Source organism: Sinocyclocheilus anshuiensis, unplaced genomic scaffold (genome assembly GCF_001515605.1).
Source record: "Sinocyclocheilus anshuiensis isolate Anshui unplaced genomic scaffold, SAMN03320099.WGS_v1.1 scaffold78, whole genome shotgun sequence".
Classification (NCBI taxonomy): domain Eukaryota; kingdom Metazoa; phylum Chordata; class Actinopteri; order Cypriniformes; family Cyprinidae; genus Sinocyclocheilus; species Sinocyclocheilus anshuiensis.
The window spans coordinates 2,248,719-2,266,819 of record NW_015544250.1 but is presented as its reverse complement, the minus strand read 5'-3'; the positions used below and the strand labels follow the sequence as shown (position 1 = coordinate 2,266,819).

The window sequence follows — 18,101 nt, the reverse complement described above, 5'->3', positions numbered from 1 at the left end:
AAAAAAAAAAGGACTTTGGTTTCAAACTGCAAATCAGGTTTCAAAAAGACAGACTCACATTTATTTTCAGATTTAGAGCAGTAATGGTAAAAACTCAGTACTGATATGGCTATATATATATATATATATATATATACAGTATATATATATTATGATACCAATAAGGGAATTGTCAACTGACAAAATAGGTTTGTCAGACAAGAGTATTTTTCACAAAGGTTATGTCAAAGTTGGCTGTTTTAATGTTATATATATATTTTTAATTATATAATAATCAATCAATAGTTTTTAATGTATCATTTAATTATAATTTATTAATTATGATATCTGTTTTTATCCTAAATAATAGTTTTTTCCTTTTTTTATATTTCCTATAATAGGCTATAATAGCAGGTTCCTATTATTACAACTTATTATTATTATACTAATAAGGTAAATCGGGGCTAATTGTCACATGCTGTTTATCAGACAAGGGTATTTTTTTTAAATGTAAATTCAGACAGTTTGTCAGATTAATATCTGTGTTACAAGTTGTATTATTATTATTTAAAAAACAGACTTTCATGTCATTTATTATTTATAATATGTTATTGGCTTAAATAATGTTTAGATTTTTTCATTTTTTATTTTTTATATAACAGGCTCCCATTGTGACAGCTTATCCCATTTAGTGTCAAAATTGAGCTTTTTGTAACAAATATTTTAATATACATAAACTGACATTCAACTGACTGAAAAGTGTGACAATTAGCCCCAGTCTACCCTATACAATTCCATAAAATATTAATGTATAAGTAATATGTGGCATTTATGGGAATTTCTCGCATGGACGTAGTTAAATGTAAATTTCACAGTGTCTTCAGTTATTCATAATAGTGTCTGATTCGGAATATGGGTCTGTCTTTATCATCAGTCCTCGAAAATGCAGCATCCTGCGTCTCAAACGCCCGTGACGACAGAGGGCGGGCCGAAATGTGACGTAGTTTGTTGCTACTCTGCGCGCAGCCATTGATGCTGAAGCAGCACAAGCTTCAATATCAGTCAACAAGGAGCGAAGGAAGGCTCGTTATTTACTAGAATCGTTCAATCAGAGCCCTCTTAGTATTATCTCAATACACATAGTAATATCCAGAAGCATTATAAACAAATTCACGTTAAGCATGATCGCTTTTGTGTCATTCTTGAGAAGTGGGACAAAACGGTGCACAATTGAAAAAATAAAACCTTGTACTCAAGACAAATGTGATCATACTTCCGTAATGCCTCTGACTCACACGAGTGATGACAATACTGGGTTAAGATCATGGTGTCACAGTCACACTTAGCCAAAAATAAAGGACTTTGCACTCAGTCAGAGCTGTAAATGAAGCTGCATTGCTAAATGTCTCTGGGTAGTGGTTAAAGATCTGTGCTAGTAACCCAAAGGTTAAAACCCTTAAAGGGAAAAAAGCTTCACCTCAGGTTGTCCATAGGGACTGCTTTTGTAATGAGTGTACTGTAAATGTAATGATTAAATATGGGTTTTGAACGGAAAAGTCAGGGCCATCACCACTTGGACCACTTTGTGGTGTGTTTGGTTTTGCAATGTTCTCCATAACACCATAATCATACCCCTCATGCTGCCATTTAAGGAGGGACTGTGTGCACATTATTCGGTTGGCTTTGGGTTTGGCCCGTGATATGCTGCCCTTGACAGTAATGCTGTTTGGTAAGGTTATGTTGATACACATGTTGCTCTCTGGACCTACAATCTTTATCTTGCTGCCCTTTGCTTTGGGTTATATAAATTCCAGACAAAACCTTGAACTGTAGATTGACCCTACTCACAGTTTAGCTTATAGAAATGATCTGTAGTTAGTTATACACATTTTAGAAACATAACAGCATGTGAGTTGTGCTTTATGTCTCTGTCACAGTAGTTGTAATGAATTTAAACAACGGAAAAGTCAGGGCCATCACCACTTGGACCACTTTGTGGTGTGTTTGGTTTTGCAATGTTCTCCATAACACCATAATCATACCCCTCACGCTGCCATTTAAGGAGGGACTGTGTGTACATTATTCGGTTGGCTTTGGGTTTGGCCCGTGATATGCTGCCCGTGACAGTAATGCTGTTTGGTAAGGTTATGTTGATACACATGTTGCTCTCTGGACCTACAATTTTTATCTTGCTGCCCTTTGCTTTGGGTTATATAGATTCCAGACAAAACCTTGAACTGTAGATTGACCCTAGTCACAGTTTAGCTTATAGAAATGATCTGTAGTTAGTTATACACATATTTTAGAAACATAACAGCATGTGAGTTGTGCTTCATGTCTCTGTCACGGTAATTGTAATGAATTTAAACGCAATAGTCGTCTTTAGGCACTGCAAAATTCCCATAGTTTTAACAACTGTAGGCCTCACTTAAAGTCAACATGATATAAAAATTGACCCTATTTCCTAGGGCTGCACGATTAATCGCATGCGATATTTAACTCGCATCTTGTCAGTAAAGACGGTTCTGTAATCAGCGGTAAATCTCCATCACCTGCGGGCTTTACAGAACCGGCTTTCTGACAAGATGCGCGTTAAATATCGCATGCGATTAATCGTGCAGCCCTACTATTTACTCTATTAGCCTTATTGTGAATGATTCATCAGTGCATTGTTTGTCTTGTTATTTTTTTCAAGTCCTTTTCTAGCTAACTACATTCTCTCCAACTACATGGTCATATGGAGACCATGCCCAGCTAGCGTTTGGTTAACATGTTATGGTTAGCCACTGCTGGAGTTCTAACTACACCATCTGGAAACAAAGAGCATCTTTTGATATTTGCAGTGTATATATTTTATATTTCATTTAAATTTAATTTATTTAATTTTGTTTTGTTTGGTTTGGCTTTTGTTTTATTTATTTCTTTTTTAAATATTTATTTCCTTTAGTTTTGTTTAATTTTGATTGGTTTTGTTTTGGGGTCTTTTTTTGTTTGTTTTCCAGTCCATTTTTTACTTTATTTTGGTTGGATTTAATTTGTTTTATTTAGTTTGGTTTGTTTTTATTTTTTATTTCGTTTTATTTTTTTTCAGTCAATTCTATGGAAACATTTTAATTGAAAAAGTTAAATTGAAAGTTTAAAAATGAAAAACAAATTAATTCAGTAAAATGAGTTTTTTTGTAACAGTGCCAGTATAGTGTTTTTATTGTTTGTTTGTATTTATTTATTTATTTATTTTAATAATTACTTTTAATCAACTCTACAAATAAAATTCAGTTCCTCCTTAATTTTTCCTCTTTAAATATCCTGTTTAACTTGAAAATGTCATATTATGGAAGTAAACTATGCTGTATGCACCATTTCAGTGCCACTTTAAGCACAATATATTGTTATTTTTAATACAATTTTATGTATAGCAAAAGGTTGGGACATGTTTCTGATTGGTCTTTTTTCATCCTCAGCTGGTGGGTCTCCTGTTGATTGTCGTAGCAGCATGGGGGAAAGGCTTTGGCATTGTCTCCAGCATCCACATCATTGGTGGTGTGATTGCCGTGGGCTTCTTTCTGCTGCTGATCGCCATTGTGGGACTCATTGGAGCCGTCCATCATCACCAAGTCATGCTTTTCTTTGTATCCTTTAGCAGCGATTGTACTACATGTTTTTTATAGTTCAATGCCCATAAAACATCAATTCTAAATTCTCCTATATGAATCTTGTGAAGTCCTTGACCACAACTGCTTTTCCACAGTACATGGTCATTCTCTTCATTGTGTTCCTCTTCCAGTTTGGAGTTTCCTGTTCTTGCCTGGCCATGAACCAGGGTCAACAGGTGATCCTAATTAACTTAAAGCACTCTTGTTGTCGTTGCACAATTGTTTGTTGAGAAACTGAGTGTGACTCCTGGTTTTTGTCTTGTCACATTACCAAAACAGGAGAAGCTGCTGAATTCATCCTGGGGAATGATGAATAACGACACAAGAAACAGCATTGAGAAGAAGCTGGACTGCTGTGGCTTGTTCAACAATACACAGAACCTGGGAGTGTTTATGTCTGACTTGCACCTCTGTGATGCTGTAAGAATATATCCTTGTGTTCGTTTTTGTTTTATTTTGGCTTTTTGACACTTTAGTGAACAGATAAAGAGAAAGGAAAGGAAATTGGGTAGGAAAGGGGGTGAGCATGACAATAAGCATGATCTGCAAGAATTGAATCTGGTCCACATTACATCTTATTCTGGCCTGCTTAGACTGTGAGAAATTGTCTGACCACCCCTCTACAGTTTATTCTAAGATGATGAGTGAATGGTGCATTTGTGATAATAACACATAGCCTGAATGGTGAATGCTGAGTTAACCAAATGTGAAAAATGAAGATGAATTCCTTGTTTTCCTTTCCTGCAGCCATGTCTAAAAAAGAGCCCCTGCCTCACCTGTGGTGAAAAGATGCTCCAACATTCATCAGAAGCTCTGAAGATCCTTGGAGGGGTCGGCCTCTTTTTCAGCTTTACAGAGGTTAGTTCAGATCACATGTTGTCTGGGCCACATGTGAAAGGCACAACAAAATTGTGGTAACTATTGGGAGATCTGGACTTCTTTTGAGGACTGACTTTGCAAGCTGCGGGCTCGTCAGTTAGAGAATCATGGTTAAAATAAATTGTTATTGATCATAAATAAGTTGTACTTAAGAATGTGACCTACTACATTTCCCATCATTAAAAAGATGAAATACATATAAAGTATCAGTTCCATTTTGTTGCATAAGTTTAACAACAAAAAATAGGCTGTGGTTGTAATTAAGTGAAAAAGAGAAGAAAAAAAATCCCACATACTCAAGTACATGACATTGTATGACTTTGAGACTTGTAACTTCTCAGGAGGACTTAAAGAAAAAATATTCATTTGAAAACAGTTCAAGTGATGTTAAATTAAATTAAAATCAGATTGAATTAACCACATTCAAAGTTGTTGTAAAATATACAGACATGAAACTGTACATTAGTTGAATTTTATGTTGAGTCAAATCCTTCAGTAACAAACTGTTGTTGTTATTGGATTTATTAATATTTTGAGTTAGCTTTTATTTTATATTTTCATTTAAGTTTTAGTAATTTTGTTCTGTGCTTCTGTATTTTTCATTAGTTTTTTATATTTATCTTTATTTTGTATTTTCTGTCTTAGTCATTTTAGTACTTATTTTATTTCAGTTAGTTGCCAAGGCAACAAATAATTTTTTGTTTATGTTTTTATTTTTTTTATTTATTTTTTGCTTTGTTTCAATTAACAAAAACTATTTTATTTGTTTAGCAGAATACATTTATTCATTTAGAATATAATATTATTTTAGGAAAATATGTTTATTTAATATTGAACATTGATCTGTTGTATCATATTGCTTATATATAAATATGTCACTTTCAGCCACGCATTCAAGTGTTAATTTGCCTTAAATGATGGAATCACTTTAGCACATAGACTTGAATGACTTTTTGCTTATTGCAGCTATTATACTCCAGTATTTTGTTTATAATCAATATTTTTGTCCTTTCTCTCAGATCTTAGGAGTTTGGCTGGCCATGCGCTACAGGAACCAAAAGGACCCGAGGGCGAACCCCAGTGCTTTCTTATAGTCCCTCAGACCGTCTGTCCTAAACTATGTTTAGACTAGTCCAGCTATTCCAGTTCCCTTTTGCACAGGTAGAGTGGAGCGCACCAAGAGACAATTAAAGCATTAAACGCAGAACACAACCACTGATCCCCACAACAAACTCACATCAGCACACCCGGTTCAGAACACACTAGATAACGCACCGCACATACAAACACATCTATTTTGAAGACCCATTTTCCACACAAGGTCTGCAGAGGGCTAATTTAAATCAGCAGGAGGAGGTATCATGTATGATAGGATGCTCGTTCTGACACTTCCCCCATCCTTGATGTGAAAAACTCTTCCTGTTTTCTGTATGCAAAACGAAAATCTGCAATGTAAAGCCATCGGTGTCTGCATGTTCATAGCCTCAGTTTCTTGTGACATGGTCAGCTCACTTATGTACACATATTAACTAGGTATATAGTGCCGAAATGGTCCCTGTAGTTTGAGTGTAACGGAAAGTTAACCCACATAAACTGTATTAATGTTTAGTATCAGTTAGTCAGGGTGAAATTCTGTCATGTATCTCCCAGGAAAACCGCATCCATGTCCGCTTTGAATCAGTGCAGACCTGAAAATCACCTGTGTTTTGTGCAATGCTTTAAGAAGTCCGTCTCGATGAGGTGACCAGTCCAGCCTATGGGATATTAGTTTAGGAATTAGACATAGAACGTGAATATTTAAAAAACACTTGTGTAACTGTGTGTAACTGAGCCATGTGATTGGGAGGATTTCCCCTGCCGATGGACTGCAGCCCTCCTGTTGTACATGGTCTTTACCGTGACAGCGGTCGGCGTTCACCAATTTACAGATTCTTTTCCATTCTTATTTAAACTCTCGCTATTCTCACTGGACTTTTTAAGTTCTTCATTTCCTTTGAAGCTTAGTATTACTCATGGATATAGTGTTTTAATATCTTATGCATTGATTTGTGGATGATTGTTGAAATAATTTCGGCGTGCCATTTGCTCAGTTAGCTGTCAGCTTGGTTTAAGCCACATACTCGTGCACTAACTTGCAGTTTTTATTATTTGCAATCATGTATCGCTCCTTTCCAGCTATTTTTAAAAAGTACTAATGGCATCAGGTCCATAATTTTAGCACTGAATAATGTGCCATTTCAGTTAAAACCTTCTTATTTTTTTGTTTTGCCAGATCTCTCTCTTTTTTTTGTTGTTGCACTTATAATTTTTTTCTTGTTTTGTGCGAATAGTGTTAAGTTGCCATGTGTGCATTTTTTGCAATGTTGAACATTGTTATTGTAGTAGATAGATCATTTGTAATGACTTTTGTGCACATGCATATGTTAATTCCATATGTCCAGTATGTTCTTGTGTTAATTTGCTTACTCATATTAATAGAGGAACATACTGGCTATAATACTCAAAGTCTTAACCGCTTTAGTTTCCACCCCACATGATCGAGAAAATTAAAACACTGAACCATCACTCAGTACAGCTTAAATGTGTTTTGCTTCACTTGGTCATGGTATTATGAGTGTGTTTCACTGATGGATTTTGAAGAGGTGAAATCAATGTCTGTGCTATAGTAGTTATTTATTGCAATTGTGAGAAGGCCACGGTAACCGACTCGGTGAGCTGTAAGCACCACTTTGAAAAATTTGCCTTGTATTTTTGAAACTGACTTTTCCAATTAAATATTCTTAGATCAATACCTGTGAAATTCTCTCTTTTTTTTATTGTGCACTCATCATGAGTTGTGTTCCTTAACTTGTTTTGCTTCAACACTCAACATTTTACATTTGACATCAAGCGGTGACCCAACAGTATCAAACCCATGTTTAAAGGAATAGTTCACCCCCCCCAAAAAATTAAGATTTGCTGAAAATGTACAGGCCATCCAAGATGAGTTCATTTATTCATTAGAACAGGTTTAGAGAAATTAATATAGCATTACATCACTTGCTCACCAATGGATCCTCTGAAGTGAATGGGTGCCGTCAGAATCAGAGTCCAAACAGCTGATAAAAACATCAAGTAATCCACATGACTCCAGTCCATCAATTAACATCTGTGAGAAGCTGTGTGTTTGTAAGAAACAAATCTATCATTAATATGTCTATCCATAATATTGTTTTTTCCCGTAAAAACATTTTCTCATCTGAATCAGCAGAGAAATATACAAAGATCAAGCTCCGTTTACAAGTCAAAACAGTTCTAAACAAATATGATTACTTGTGGATTATTGTGATGTTTTTATCAGCTGTTTGGACTCTCATTCTGACGGCACCCATTCACTGCAGAGGATCCATTGGTGAACAAGTGATGTAATGCTAAATTTCTCCAAATCTGTTCTCTGATGAAGAAACAAACTCATCTACATCTCGAATGGCCTGAGGTTGAGGACATTTTCATCAAATTTAGAATTTTTAGGTGGACCATTCCTTTAATGTACTTTGGTCTGTCTTTTTACCTTAGACAATTTTGTTCATAACTTTTGAGAATCAGGCCATTTTGTTAATCTTGTTCATGTTTCACGTCTGTCAAATTTGTTTTACTTCTACAAAGTGAATTTGAATAGAGTTTGATGGGACACGCAGCCTTTGACTTCATCATCAAAAGATATGGGAAGTATTTCTTCTCCATATTAAAAGTTGATAATCCTGTTTATTTTGCATTTATTTTAAATGTACATGATTATGTGCGCTGTGACATTTTATCATTTGCAATTAGCATTGTCCCCCCCCAGCATCAACAATAAGCTTTGTTCTGTGTGTCTGCTGATCGGTATTGTGCCCATGATCATGTAGTGCTTTTACTGTATATAATGGGTGAAGTCATTGTAAGCTGGTTTTAGGCAAGTGTATTTGCGCCTCAAAATGCTTCTGCTCAAAATCTGCCTCCATGTGGTGCTTACTGGAACAAAAACAGCAAAATGCTGCATTTAGATACTGTTTAGGATCCAAAAAGCAAATCTTGGTCTAATATGTAAAAGCTTTGCTTTTAGAGCTTATTCTGTGTATGTATAGTGTTTGTAATCCACAATCCAAACATATATCAGGTTCATACCAGTGTTGTTATTGTTAACTAAAGCTAAAACTATCAAAAAGTGTTTTCTGAATAAATTGCTGAAATAAAATATAAATATTAGATCAAAATTTAAATGAGAATTAGACAAATAGAAAACGTTAAAGTACAAAACTTGCTACAATATTTAAATATTTATTAAAAAAATATTAAATATAATACTGAAATAAAAATATTTTTATATCAAAATATTTAAAAACACAATCACATTACAAAATTACTAAAATATCAATTAAAATTTAAATAAACTTTAAAAGCTCATTCAAATTATTAATAAATACTTGTATATAATAAATAATGCTAAAATAGCACTGGTTCATACAAAATCAGAACATTTGAAGTTGTGCATGAACCCTCGAACTGAATATAATGGAAAAAAAAAAGTTACAATGACAAAAGCACAGCAAAATCACCAAAACTTAAAATGAAGTGAAAATATACAAATAAAAGCTCATTCAAATTAATAAATACTAGTACATAAATAATGTCAAAATATCACTGGTTCATAGTCAAGTTGTGCATGACCCCTCAATCTGAATATATTGAACAAAACTTAAGTAATAAAATAATTGAAGATGTGATATTGTGAATAATGACAGATAGAGGTTTTCAGCCTTTAGATGCAACTATACAGTGGACTCAATTTTATTGCTTTTGTAAAGGTAAATGTAAATAAATGTCTGCAGTGTCCTAATGCCATTATATCACCTTATCATTTGCAAGTTATCACCACATTTGCACTAATGAGCTTCAGCGCATCAATAATTTGTTGTGGCCAGTGGCCAGTGGCCACAACAAATAGATCGAATGGTTCACAGCTGAAAGCACTTCATGGATAAACACATCAGCTGAATTTAAAATGAAACGACTGTGCATTTTATTATTGGAGTTGGACAGTTTTGCGGTTAAATTAGATGCAAAATTGACCATTTATGGAGCTTGTCTAATATGTTAAACATTTTATAATTTTGCTGAATTTTTATTTTAATAACATTTTAATTCTTGAAGGCTTATTTTTGTCTTTCTGCGCAGTCTGGTGCTTATGTAAGTAAAATGTGCACTGTAAGGTGTCTGGTTTCTTTGAATTTCCGGTCAACGGGATTTTGGACATGCTCAGCAAAGCAAACCCCCCATCCTGTCAGCACACTTGGACTCTGTGTTGGGACACTTGCCAGTTTTCACTCCTTTCACTCCTTTCCACAGGTCTGACCACCTGTCTAGAGACCAATATAGCAAAAGGTCTATGAGATTTTTGAGAAGCAGCCTTAGCAAAGACCTAAATGTAGAAGTGCAACATATGGAGTGTGATGATCAGCAATGGGAAAACGTCTCTCTGCATCCTGACCTATGAGGTGTTATCTGCTATGACGAATGCCATATTTGTTGGCCGAGTCTGATGAGGACAGATAATGAAGCTGATTATGATTCCTTACGCTGATCCAGTCGGACAAACAGGTAGAGTAATCTCTCCCATCAGAATGAGGAGACAAGCGGGTCAATAGCAGCATAAATAATGGAACAGATTAGATGCATGCTGTTCGTGCAAATGAAGATGGACCAGCCGGACTGTCTGTGGGAAACGAGCATTGAGTGTGTACTGTGTCCTCACTGCGTGAGACACACCACACAGTCCAATTGGTCAGCATCAGATGACCTGTTTGGAAAGGACAGCCCTGGTATAGTGTTTGGAGTGACAAGCCAACCTGTGCGCTATCTAAACTCTCTTTTTAGACTAAGCTTAAAGGAGTAGTTTGCCCAAAAAATTAAAATCTGCTGAGAATTTACTCACCCTCAGGCCATCCAAGGTGTAGATGAGTTGGTTTCTTCATCAGAACAGATTTGGAGAAATTTGCATTGCTTGTTCACCAATGGATCCTCTTCAGTGAATGGGTGCCGTCAAAATGACGACAACATCACAATAATCCACAAGTAAGCCGCACAATTCCAGTCCATCAATTAACATGTTGTGAAATGTAAAGCTGCATGCTTGTAAAAAAAACAAATCGTAGAAGAAAGTAAGTCATAGAGCATAGGATGTGTTAGTCTCGTGGTATATTGGTTTTTATTTAGCATGCAAGGGGACACGGGTTCACATCTTGTTTGAACATGATGTTTTTTTAAACCAAGCAAAATTACAGCTGAACTTGACAGTGATCAGGATGCATTTTCATTGTATGTATAAAAGAAGCTTTGATGTTATGATAATAACTCTGTGTTCCACAGACAAAAAAGTCATAGAAGTTTCAAGCGACATGAAGGTGGATATATGATGATCAAAGCGAATGTAAAAGATCTGTGTAAAGTGCAAGTAGACTGAATGGATCAAATTAAGATGCGAGTAGCCAACTTACTAAAACAAGACATTTATAATGTTACAAAAAATGTATATTTCAAATAAATGCTGTTCTTTTGAACTTTTTTATTAATCAAGGAATCCTGAAAAAAAATGCATGACAGTTTCCAATATGTAATGTATTCAAATAGAAGTTATTTTAAATTGTAATAACAATATTACTGTTTTACTGTATTTTTGATCAAATAAATGCAGCCTTTGTGAGCGAGAGCCTTGATTTAAAAACATTAAATATGGAAGCGCATGTGGTAATATTTTTAATAAATTATTTAGTCATATAGCAGACGCTGTAATCCAAAGCAACTTACAAATGAAGACAATAGAAGCAATAATATGTAAGTGCTGTGACAAGTCTCGGTTAGTCTAATGCAGTACAAGAAGCAAAGTTTTTTTATAATAAAAAAAAAGAAAACAAGTAGATAGAATAGAAAAAGAATAAAGAACGCTAGTGTCAGAGGGTAATTAAAAAAAAAAAAAGTCGAAAGAATAGAGAATGCTAATATTAGAGGGTCAATTGTTTTATAAATAAATAATAACAGTGGTTGTTTTGTAGGCAAACATCAATGCCTTGAATGGCTATTGGTAGCCAGTGCAAATTGATGAACAGAGGTGTGACATGCACTCATTTTGGCTTGTTAAAGACTAATCTTGCAGCCACATTCTGGATTAATTGTAGAGGTTTGATCAAACTGGTTGGAAGACCTGCCAAGAGAGCGTTATAATAGTCCAGTCTAGACAGAACAAGAGCTTGAACCAAGAGTTGTGTAGCATGCTCCTGAAAGATAGGGCCTAATCTTCCTAATGTTGTATAAAGCAAATCTGCAGGATTTTACCATATAATTTAAATTACTTTAAAAATGATTTTAATAAAAATAAATAAATTGCACCGTTCACCAGTGAGAGCAAGGTATTAAAAATATTATCCTATAAATATCTCCCAGGAAGTGTTTGTATCAGAATGTATGTGCGAGGGTCCACTCACTTTACAAAAGTTAAATTATTGATGTGCTGAACGGACAGACTATATGCCTTTGTGCAGCACAGTCATGCCATAACAATAAATCAGCAATATGTATGTAATAATTTGTTGGAGACTGATCTGTATTACCAGAGAGGATTGCTTTGACAGCTTAGTGCCAACCAGGGTCTGACTCACTATCCATTATAACTGTAGAGGATTGATCAAAGTTATGTAGGCATGTGTTTATGTACAGTGCCATCAGAAAGTATTTTGTGTTCCACAGAAGAAAGAAAGTCATACGGGTTTGGAATGACATAAGGGTGAGTAAATGATGACACAATTTTCATTTTTGGGTGAATCATCGCTTTAACCGCTCATGTTGTGACCCAGAGAGGATCCCCCCCCCCCAATACAATGTAATTGTATTGGACTAAGACTCCCTTTGCTCACACAGGGTCTAACAACTTCCTCAAAAAAGTGATATTTTTGTACTTTTTTAGCGATTTTCCCCCCTGCTTGTGGTTTTCCTGGTCAAAAATGACCAATTAACCATCAAAAAATTGCTAGAAAATTTCTCATTATTCTGTATAATTACCAAATATTTCAATCATGTTTTATCAACTTGTTTTCTTTCAGTTAGCATAGGTTTTGTCTTTCTTTTTGGAACTGATTGGTCGTAGGCCTCGTTGATCTGAGCTTATGCATCTCAGTTTTTGAGTGAATGTTGCCAAAATTATTATCCACCATTAATTATTTTTTCCCCACTTTTTTTTCATAAATGCCACTTCATTTTATTTTGTTATTTAATACAGTTGCATTATAACATTAAGTGTCCATGTACCTTTTAGAGTCAGTTGTAAATCTGTATCAGTATCAGTACATCAAGTAGGCAGTAATGAAAGAAACGATTGTCACTTCAATCTTCCAGGTCCTAGCTACTTAACACAGCGTGCAATGGCCGGGTGTGAAAGATCAATGTTTAGAGCCGCCCTGATAAAGCAGACGTTGACAAGAATTCCAATCAATAAACTGCATTAGAGTGCTGACCCATCAGCCAAAGCCATGAATGCGTCCTTATATGGGTCAATCCTGTTATGCAGAACATTTACATGTCCCTATCACATTTTTTAATAGGCCTGTATTGTGTAAAATATAGTTGCCTGAGCTTGAAAATATGGTTTAATCTTCACAAATATGCTTCTATTTTGTGTTGCAGAGTTCAAGAGGTGCTGCATAGCAGATCTGACCCGTAAAGCTCATTTATATTTCCCGCGTCTCTTTGACACGTAGGGAAAACGTCACGACGAGAGATCAGCACCTTGGACAGCGGCGCCCGTCAAAATTCAGCATACTTGGAATCTCCCACGAGAGAATGGAGCAGGAGCGCGCACGGCAGCGAGACGTTTGTAAATGAATCATTTTGATTGGGCGAGAGCGCGCCTTGGAAACAAGGGCCGTGTGTTGATGCGCACGGCAGAACGTCCATTTCGAGGATGAATCAGAGGGGAGCAGCATCAGCATCCCCATCACTTTACGATCCACAGCATCAGCCGCTCCGACTATCACACTCTGCGAAGAAGGAAAATAGGCGAACCTGCGCACGGTGCCTTTTATTCTTCCGTTCTGGAAGCCCCATCTTCCTTTGAACGTAGCGAGGAACCATATCGGCCGGGAGGGGGGATGGTGATGAACTTCAAATGGAGCCAAGATGCTGGCATTTCCCCCCAGCTCTTCAGCCAATACTGCCATTATTATTTATGTTTTTAAAACACCAACCTAATGGATTGTTCTGAGCTCTGCGTTTGGGATGTGAGGTGGCGTTGGAATATGTCGACGGGAAGATGCACAAGGAAATGATGTGAAAGCTTCATCATGATGCCTCTGGTGAACAATAAACAAAACTATAGGATTGCACCCGAATACAACTTCCAGCTCTTTTGGATTATGTTTTTATGCTGAAGGATCCCCCGACGATGACTGTATGTGGCAGCGATGCTCTGAAATACCATTTTGCATCTTCCTTGTCTCTCATCCGTGCGTCCAGGCTTTGGATTGCTGGGAGTTTATGAAAATTACACCTCTTTAGACCTGGAACAATGCATTGCTGGCTATTTATTGCAATACCATATGCTTATTATTGGTCATCCTCGCGCCCTATGATGATTGTATCAGAGAAACAACATCGGCCCTAACAGGCACATACATGTCATCAGACGGAAAATAACAAGTCCAGAGATTTTCTGACCAATTACCTTTGGTTTGGACACTTTCTTCTGAGACTTTAGGGTAGCAACCGCGTTTCTGCCGAATAAAATATTAATAATAGGCCTGACGGGATCAATAACAACAACAATAATTATAATAATACTAATAAAAACAACAACAATAATAATGCATAAAAATCATAATATTATATAAAATAACAACAATAATAATTATCAAATATAATAATATTCATATATATATATATATATATATAAATCAATAAAAATAAAATACCGAAAAAAATAATCACCCCTTTCGTAAACAATTAAAAAAGTTCACTTCAGCCATACGACATACACATGTAGTCAAACATGTTCAAGAACCGGATCCGCATGTTTTTTAACGAACTGAAGGTGCTGGTTTTCATGCGATCCGGTTCTAGACGGTCCGACAGTGACGCAGAGCAGAGCAGACGACCCAACAGCATGAGGGGGCTCGGGATGGGCGGCTGCGGATGGCCGCCCTTCGTTGACTGCTCCAGCCGGGACGACGAGGAAGAATACTACGGGAGCGACCCCAGGCCCAGGAGTCTGGCGTTTGAGGAGAAAGACCCGAAACTGCAGGCGGGTCTGGACGCGGTCAGCCTCTCCAGCAGCACGAGCAGCGGCATGAGAACACCCCAGTGTCGAATCTGCTTCCAAGGGCCCGAGCAGGTACCCAGACGCTGTTTTATATCTCATGTCTGAGCACAATAACAAGGCATGTGTGGGTCTTTAGGTTAATGCTCATATTTCCCATTTTAAATGTAGGCCTACATTTTGTTGGTACATTATAAATTATAATGCAGTGGCCATGCTGCACATGCTGCTTGTTATTGTTGCTGTAGTGAATTACTACAGTATGTACAGCTCCGCAAAGTACACGTTGTTCATTAGCATTGCTCATTTGAAATGTCAATACAACGTGATATGAACACTGAACTGTGGTTCATTATAATAATAATAATAATAATAATAATAATAATGCTATGAACAACAATGCATAATTGTAAATAGCTCCACAAAATAGTTATGCAATAAGTACGTGTTGTCCAATAATATTTATGTAAACACACTTATATGAACACTGAAATGTGATTAATACTAATAATAATACTATGAACAACAAAGCATAACTGTAAACAGCTCAACAATATAATTATGCACTAAGTACATGTTGTCCAATAATATTATTAATTAATTATTAATGACATTAATTTGTACTTATTTATGTAAAAACACTTGCATTAACACCAAAATGTGGCTAATAATAATAATAATAATAATACATTCTAATATACAATAATAACAAAAAACAAGAAAGTTATCTAACTGATACTATATTATAAGCAGAAAAATAATCGGCATAATTAAGTATATGTTGTATAATAGTTTTATCATATTTATTAATGTAAATAAACTAACATGAGCACTGCAAAATTATGTGTATAATATGCATTTGTGCTTATGCATTATGCATTGTTCTGTAGTGTTGCTTGCTTACTGTAAATGTTAAACATATTAAAGTGAGCCTTCATTTTGCATAAATAACCAGAAATTGTTTGGGAAGTATCGACAGCTTGTTTAGCTCACCGTCACACCATCTGGAGCAAAGACCAGCGGCAGCATGTAGGCTAATAATGCATTTCTCTTTTGATGGGTTTACAGGTATGCCATTGGAGACTGTCGATTTCCAGGTTCAATATGCCCTCCCAATTAACCTCTCTATTGCTTCTTTATGAGCAGTAGATGTCTCAATGACGTTCTGTATGGAAATGTAGTGTGGATGTTAAAGCCCAGGGCAGCCTGAAGCTGATTCGTTTGCAATGCAAAGACTGTTGTGTTCATGCAGGCCAGGAGCAGGATTCACATGGTCTGAAACGGAAATGTTAGGAAAAACAAGACTCAGTGAGATCCTAAAATTAAAATAATAGGCAACACAGTTCACTTTTTAATTGTCAAATTATTAAGCAGCAAAATAGATGTTGTTCATCTATGAGTGATGTTTTCTGTCCCGTGATGGATGACCTGCTTGATTGGTCATCCAGTGAACTGAACGTCTGTATTAGTATAATCAGATTCTCATGGATAAATCAGTGTGTGCTTGTATTTGTATGGGATAGGCGGAACACAGGATGGATGTTTGGTCAGCAGCCAAGCTGAGAAACAACAGATGTGTGAAACCTGTAAAGCTCGTCTGCTGCAAGTTAACCGTAGACATCAGCTAATATGGAAAGATGTTAGCGATGTACCAACACAATCCATCTGGCAGTCCATCTGATTATGTCAGCTTCAGTGTCTGTTTTCAATGCGAGATGCATTTCAGTGTAAACCTGCCTCTCAGGTAAATGGTTTAATGAGCTGTTGAAAGTGCCGGACAGACAGAAGAAAAACAGCCGCTGGAATAAAGACATAAGGAGTCCGCTTTCAGGCATTTTAAGATCTGTCATTCATAGTTATAATATTATTCATTAACATACAATTTAATCAGAATTTCAAGAACTGACCTCTTTAGATCAAGGGGGCATTAGCCCCTGCTGATGAACGTCGTAACTGCACTGTTTGGAAAAATTAAAGGGATAGTTAACCCAAAAATTATATGAGCAATATCACTCGAGTACGAGAGCGATACCGGCTCTATATCAGCATGGCTGTGATTAGGCCAGAGGCACGAGGCCGCAGGCAATCACAGCCGCTGATATAGAGCCGGTATCGCTCGAGTACGAGAGTGATATTGCGTTTATACAACAGTTCGACGGAACATGCATGTACTTAAACAAGAAACAACGGAGTGCCTAATAAAACCCTCTTTTGTGTGGAACTACTTCCTTCCGCCACGGATTCAAAGCTCAAGTTGACAGTTAAACATACGTCACTTTTAGAATTCGTATCAAGGGCATGTGCTGCTTCAGTTAGGTTATTAGTGAGAAATAATGAGGTTATAAGAGAGAAACAATGCGGCAAGACGTGCATCCAAATGAGAGAGAGAGAGACCGCGAAGCTAGACGTTTCTTCTTATATTAACTAACGTACTCTACGATTAGCTCAGTGAATAATTAAAAAAAAACATAGACCCGGCTAGAACAAGCGGAGTGATACAAAATTGTGAAAGGGCGTTCCTGTAGCGATACCAGTACAATATCTCACGGTTCTCAACCAATCAGATTTGAGAACCAGAACAAACTGTTGTATAAATAAATTTACGTATGCTCATGTCATTCCAAACCTGTTTGATTTTCTGCAAAACACAAAAGAAGATATTTTGAGGAACACTGGACCCCATTGAAATTCAATGTATGGACATTTTTTAAAAACATAAAAAGGAATTAAAATTAATAAGAATAATTTAGAATAATAATTAAAATAACAATTAAAAACTAAAAAAAAAATCTCCATTGGTGGCCATTCAAAAGTAGCGGTGTATTCTAACACACACACAAAAAAAAAATCTAAATTTCAATTATATCATTATATTATTATAGATATTTTACCAGTGCCTGATTCTGTTTTGGAGGTTCTTAAAATCATTCAATAAACAATAACATATATTATAAATAGTGTATAATATTTAGAATATAATATTTTTTTCCTGTCTTTGATGTCACCTATTTAGCAGTGTTATTTTAGTATCGAGATACTATTATAGTTTTTATAAATATTTTAATTAGTATTTATATTTTCTGATTTTATTTAAATTTTAGTTAAAATGTTAGTAATTTTGCTCTGTGCATTTCTAATTTTTATTAGTTTTATTTAAATAGGCCCATATAATTATTTTAGATTTTGTTATCAACTAGCTGAAATAAAATAAGTTTAAGGCTTTTTTACTTTACTTTACTTTACTTTACTTTACTTTACTTTACTTTACT

The 18,101-nt window shown here is 35.8% G+C and overlaps 2 protein-coding genes across 2 annotated transcripts in view; both read left to right on the top strand.

The window, feature by feature from the left end:
* Positions 1 to 2,667: 2,667 nt before the first annotated feature.
* On the top strand, positions 2,668 to 6,988 carry LOC107697917 (tetraspanin-31-like). Its single transcript, XM_016498783.1, has 6 exons — positions 2,668 to 2,823; positions 3,441 to 3,608; positions 3,728 to 3,808; positions 3,912 to 4,052; positions 4,380 to 4,490; positions 5,531 to 6,988. The coding sequence occupies exons 1-6, from the start codon at positions 2,755 to 2,757 to the stop codon at positions 5,603 to 5,605; spliced, it is 645 nt and encodes a 214-aa protein (XP_016354269.1). The 5' UTR covers positions 2,668 to 2,754; the 3' UTR covers positions 5,606 to 6,988.
* Positions 6,989 to 14,494: 7,506 nt separating this feature from the next.
* Positions 14,495 to 18,101, top strand: part of LOC107697857 (E3 ubiquitin-protein ligase MARCH9-like) — a 17,362-nt gene continuing 13,755 nt past the window's right edge. Inside the window, exon 1 of the mRNA XM_016498705.1 lies at positions 14,495 to 14,907. Coding sequence (XP_016354191.1) covers positions 14,566 to 14,907 — 342 coding nt within the window. The 5' untranslated portion in view covers positions 14,495 to 14,565. The remainder of the gene's footprint in view (positions 14,908 to 18,101) is intronic.

Coding starts and splice junctions, on each gene's coding strand:
- LOC107697917 (XM_016498783.1), top strand. CDS start 2,755: ATGGTTAGCCACTGCTGGAGTTCTAACTACACCATCTGGAAACAAAGA. Junction 2,824..3,440: donor CATCTTTTGATATTTGCAGT/GTATATATTTTA, acceptor TTTCATCCTCAG/CTGGTGGGTCTCCTGTTGAT. Junction 4,491..5,530: donor TCTTTTTCAGCTTTACAGAG/GTTAGTTCAGAT, acceptor CCTTTCTCTCAG/ATCTTAGGAGTTTGGCTGGC.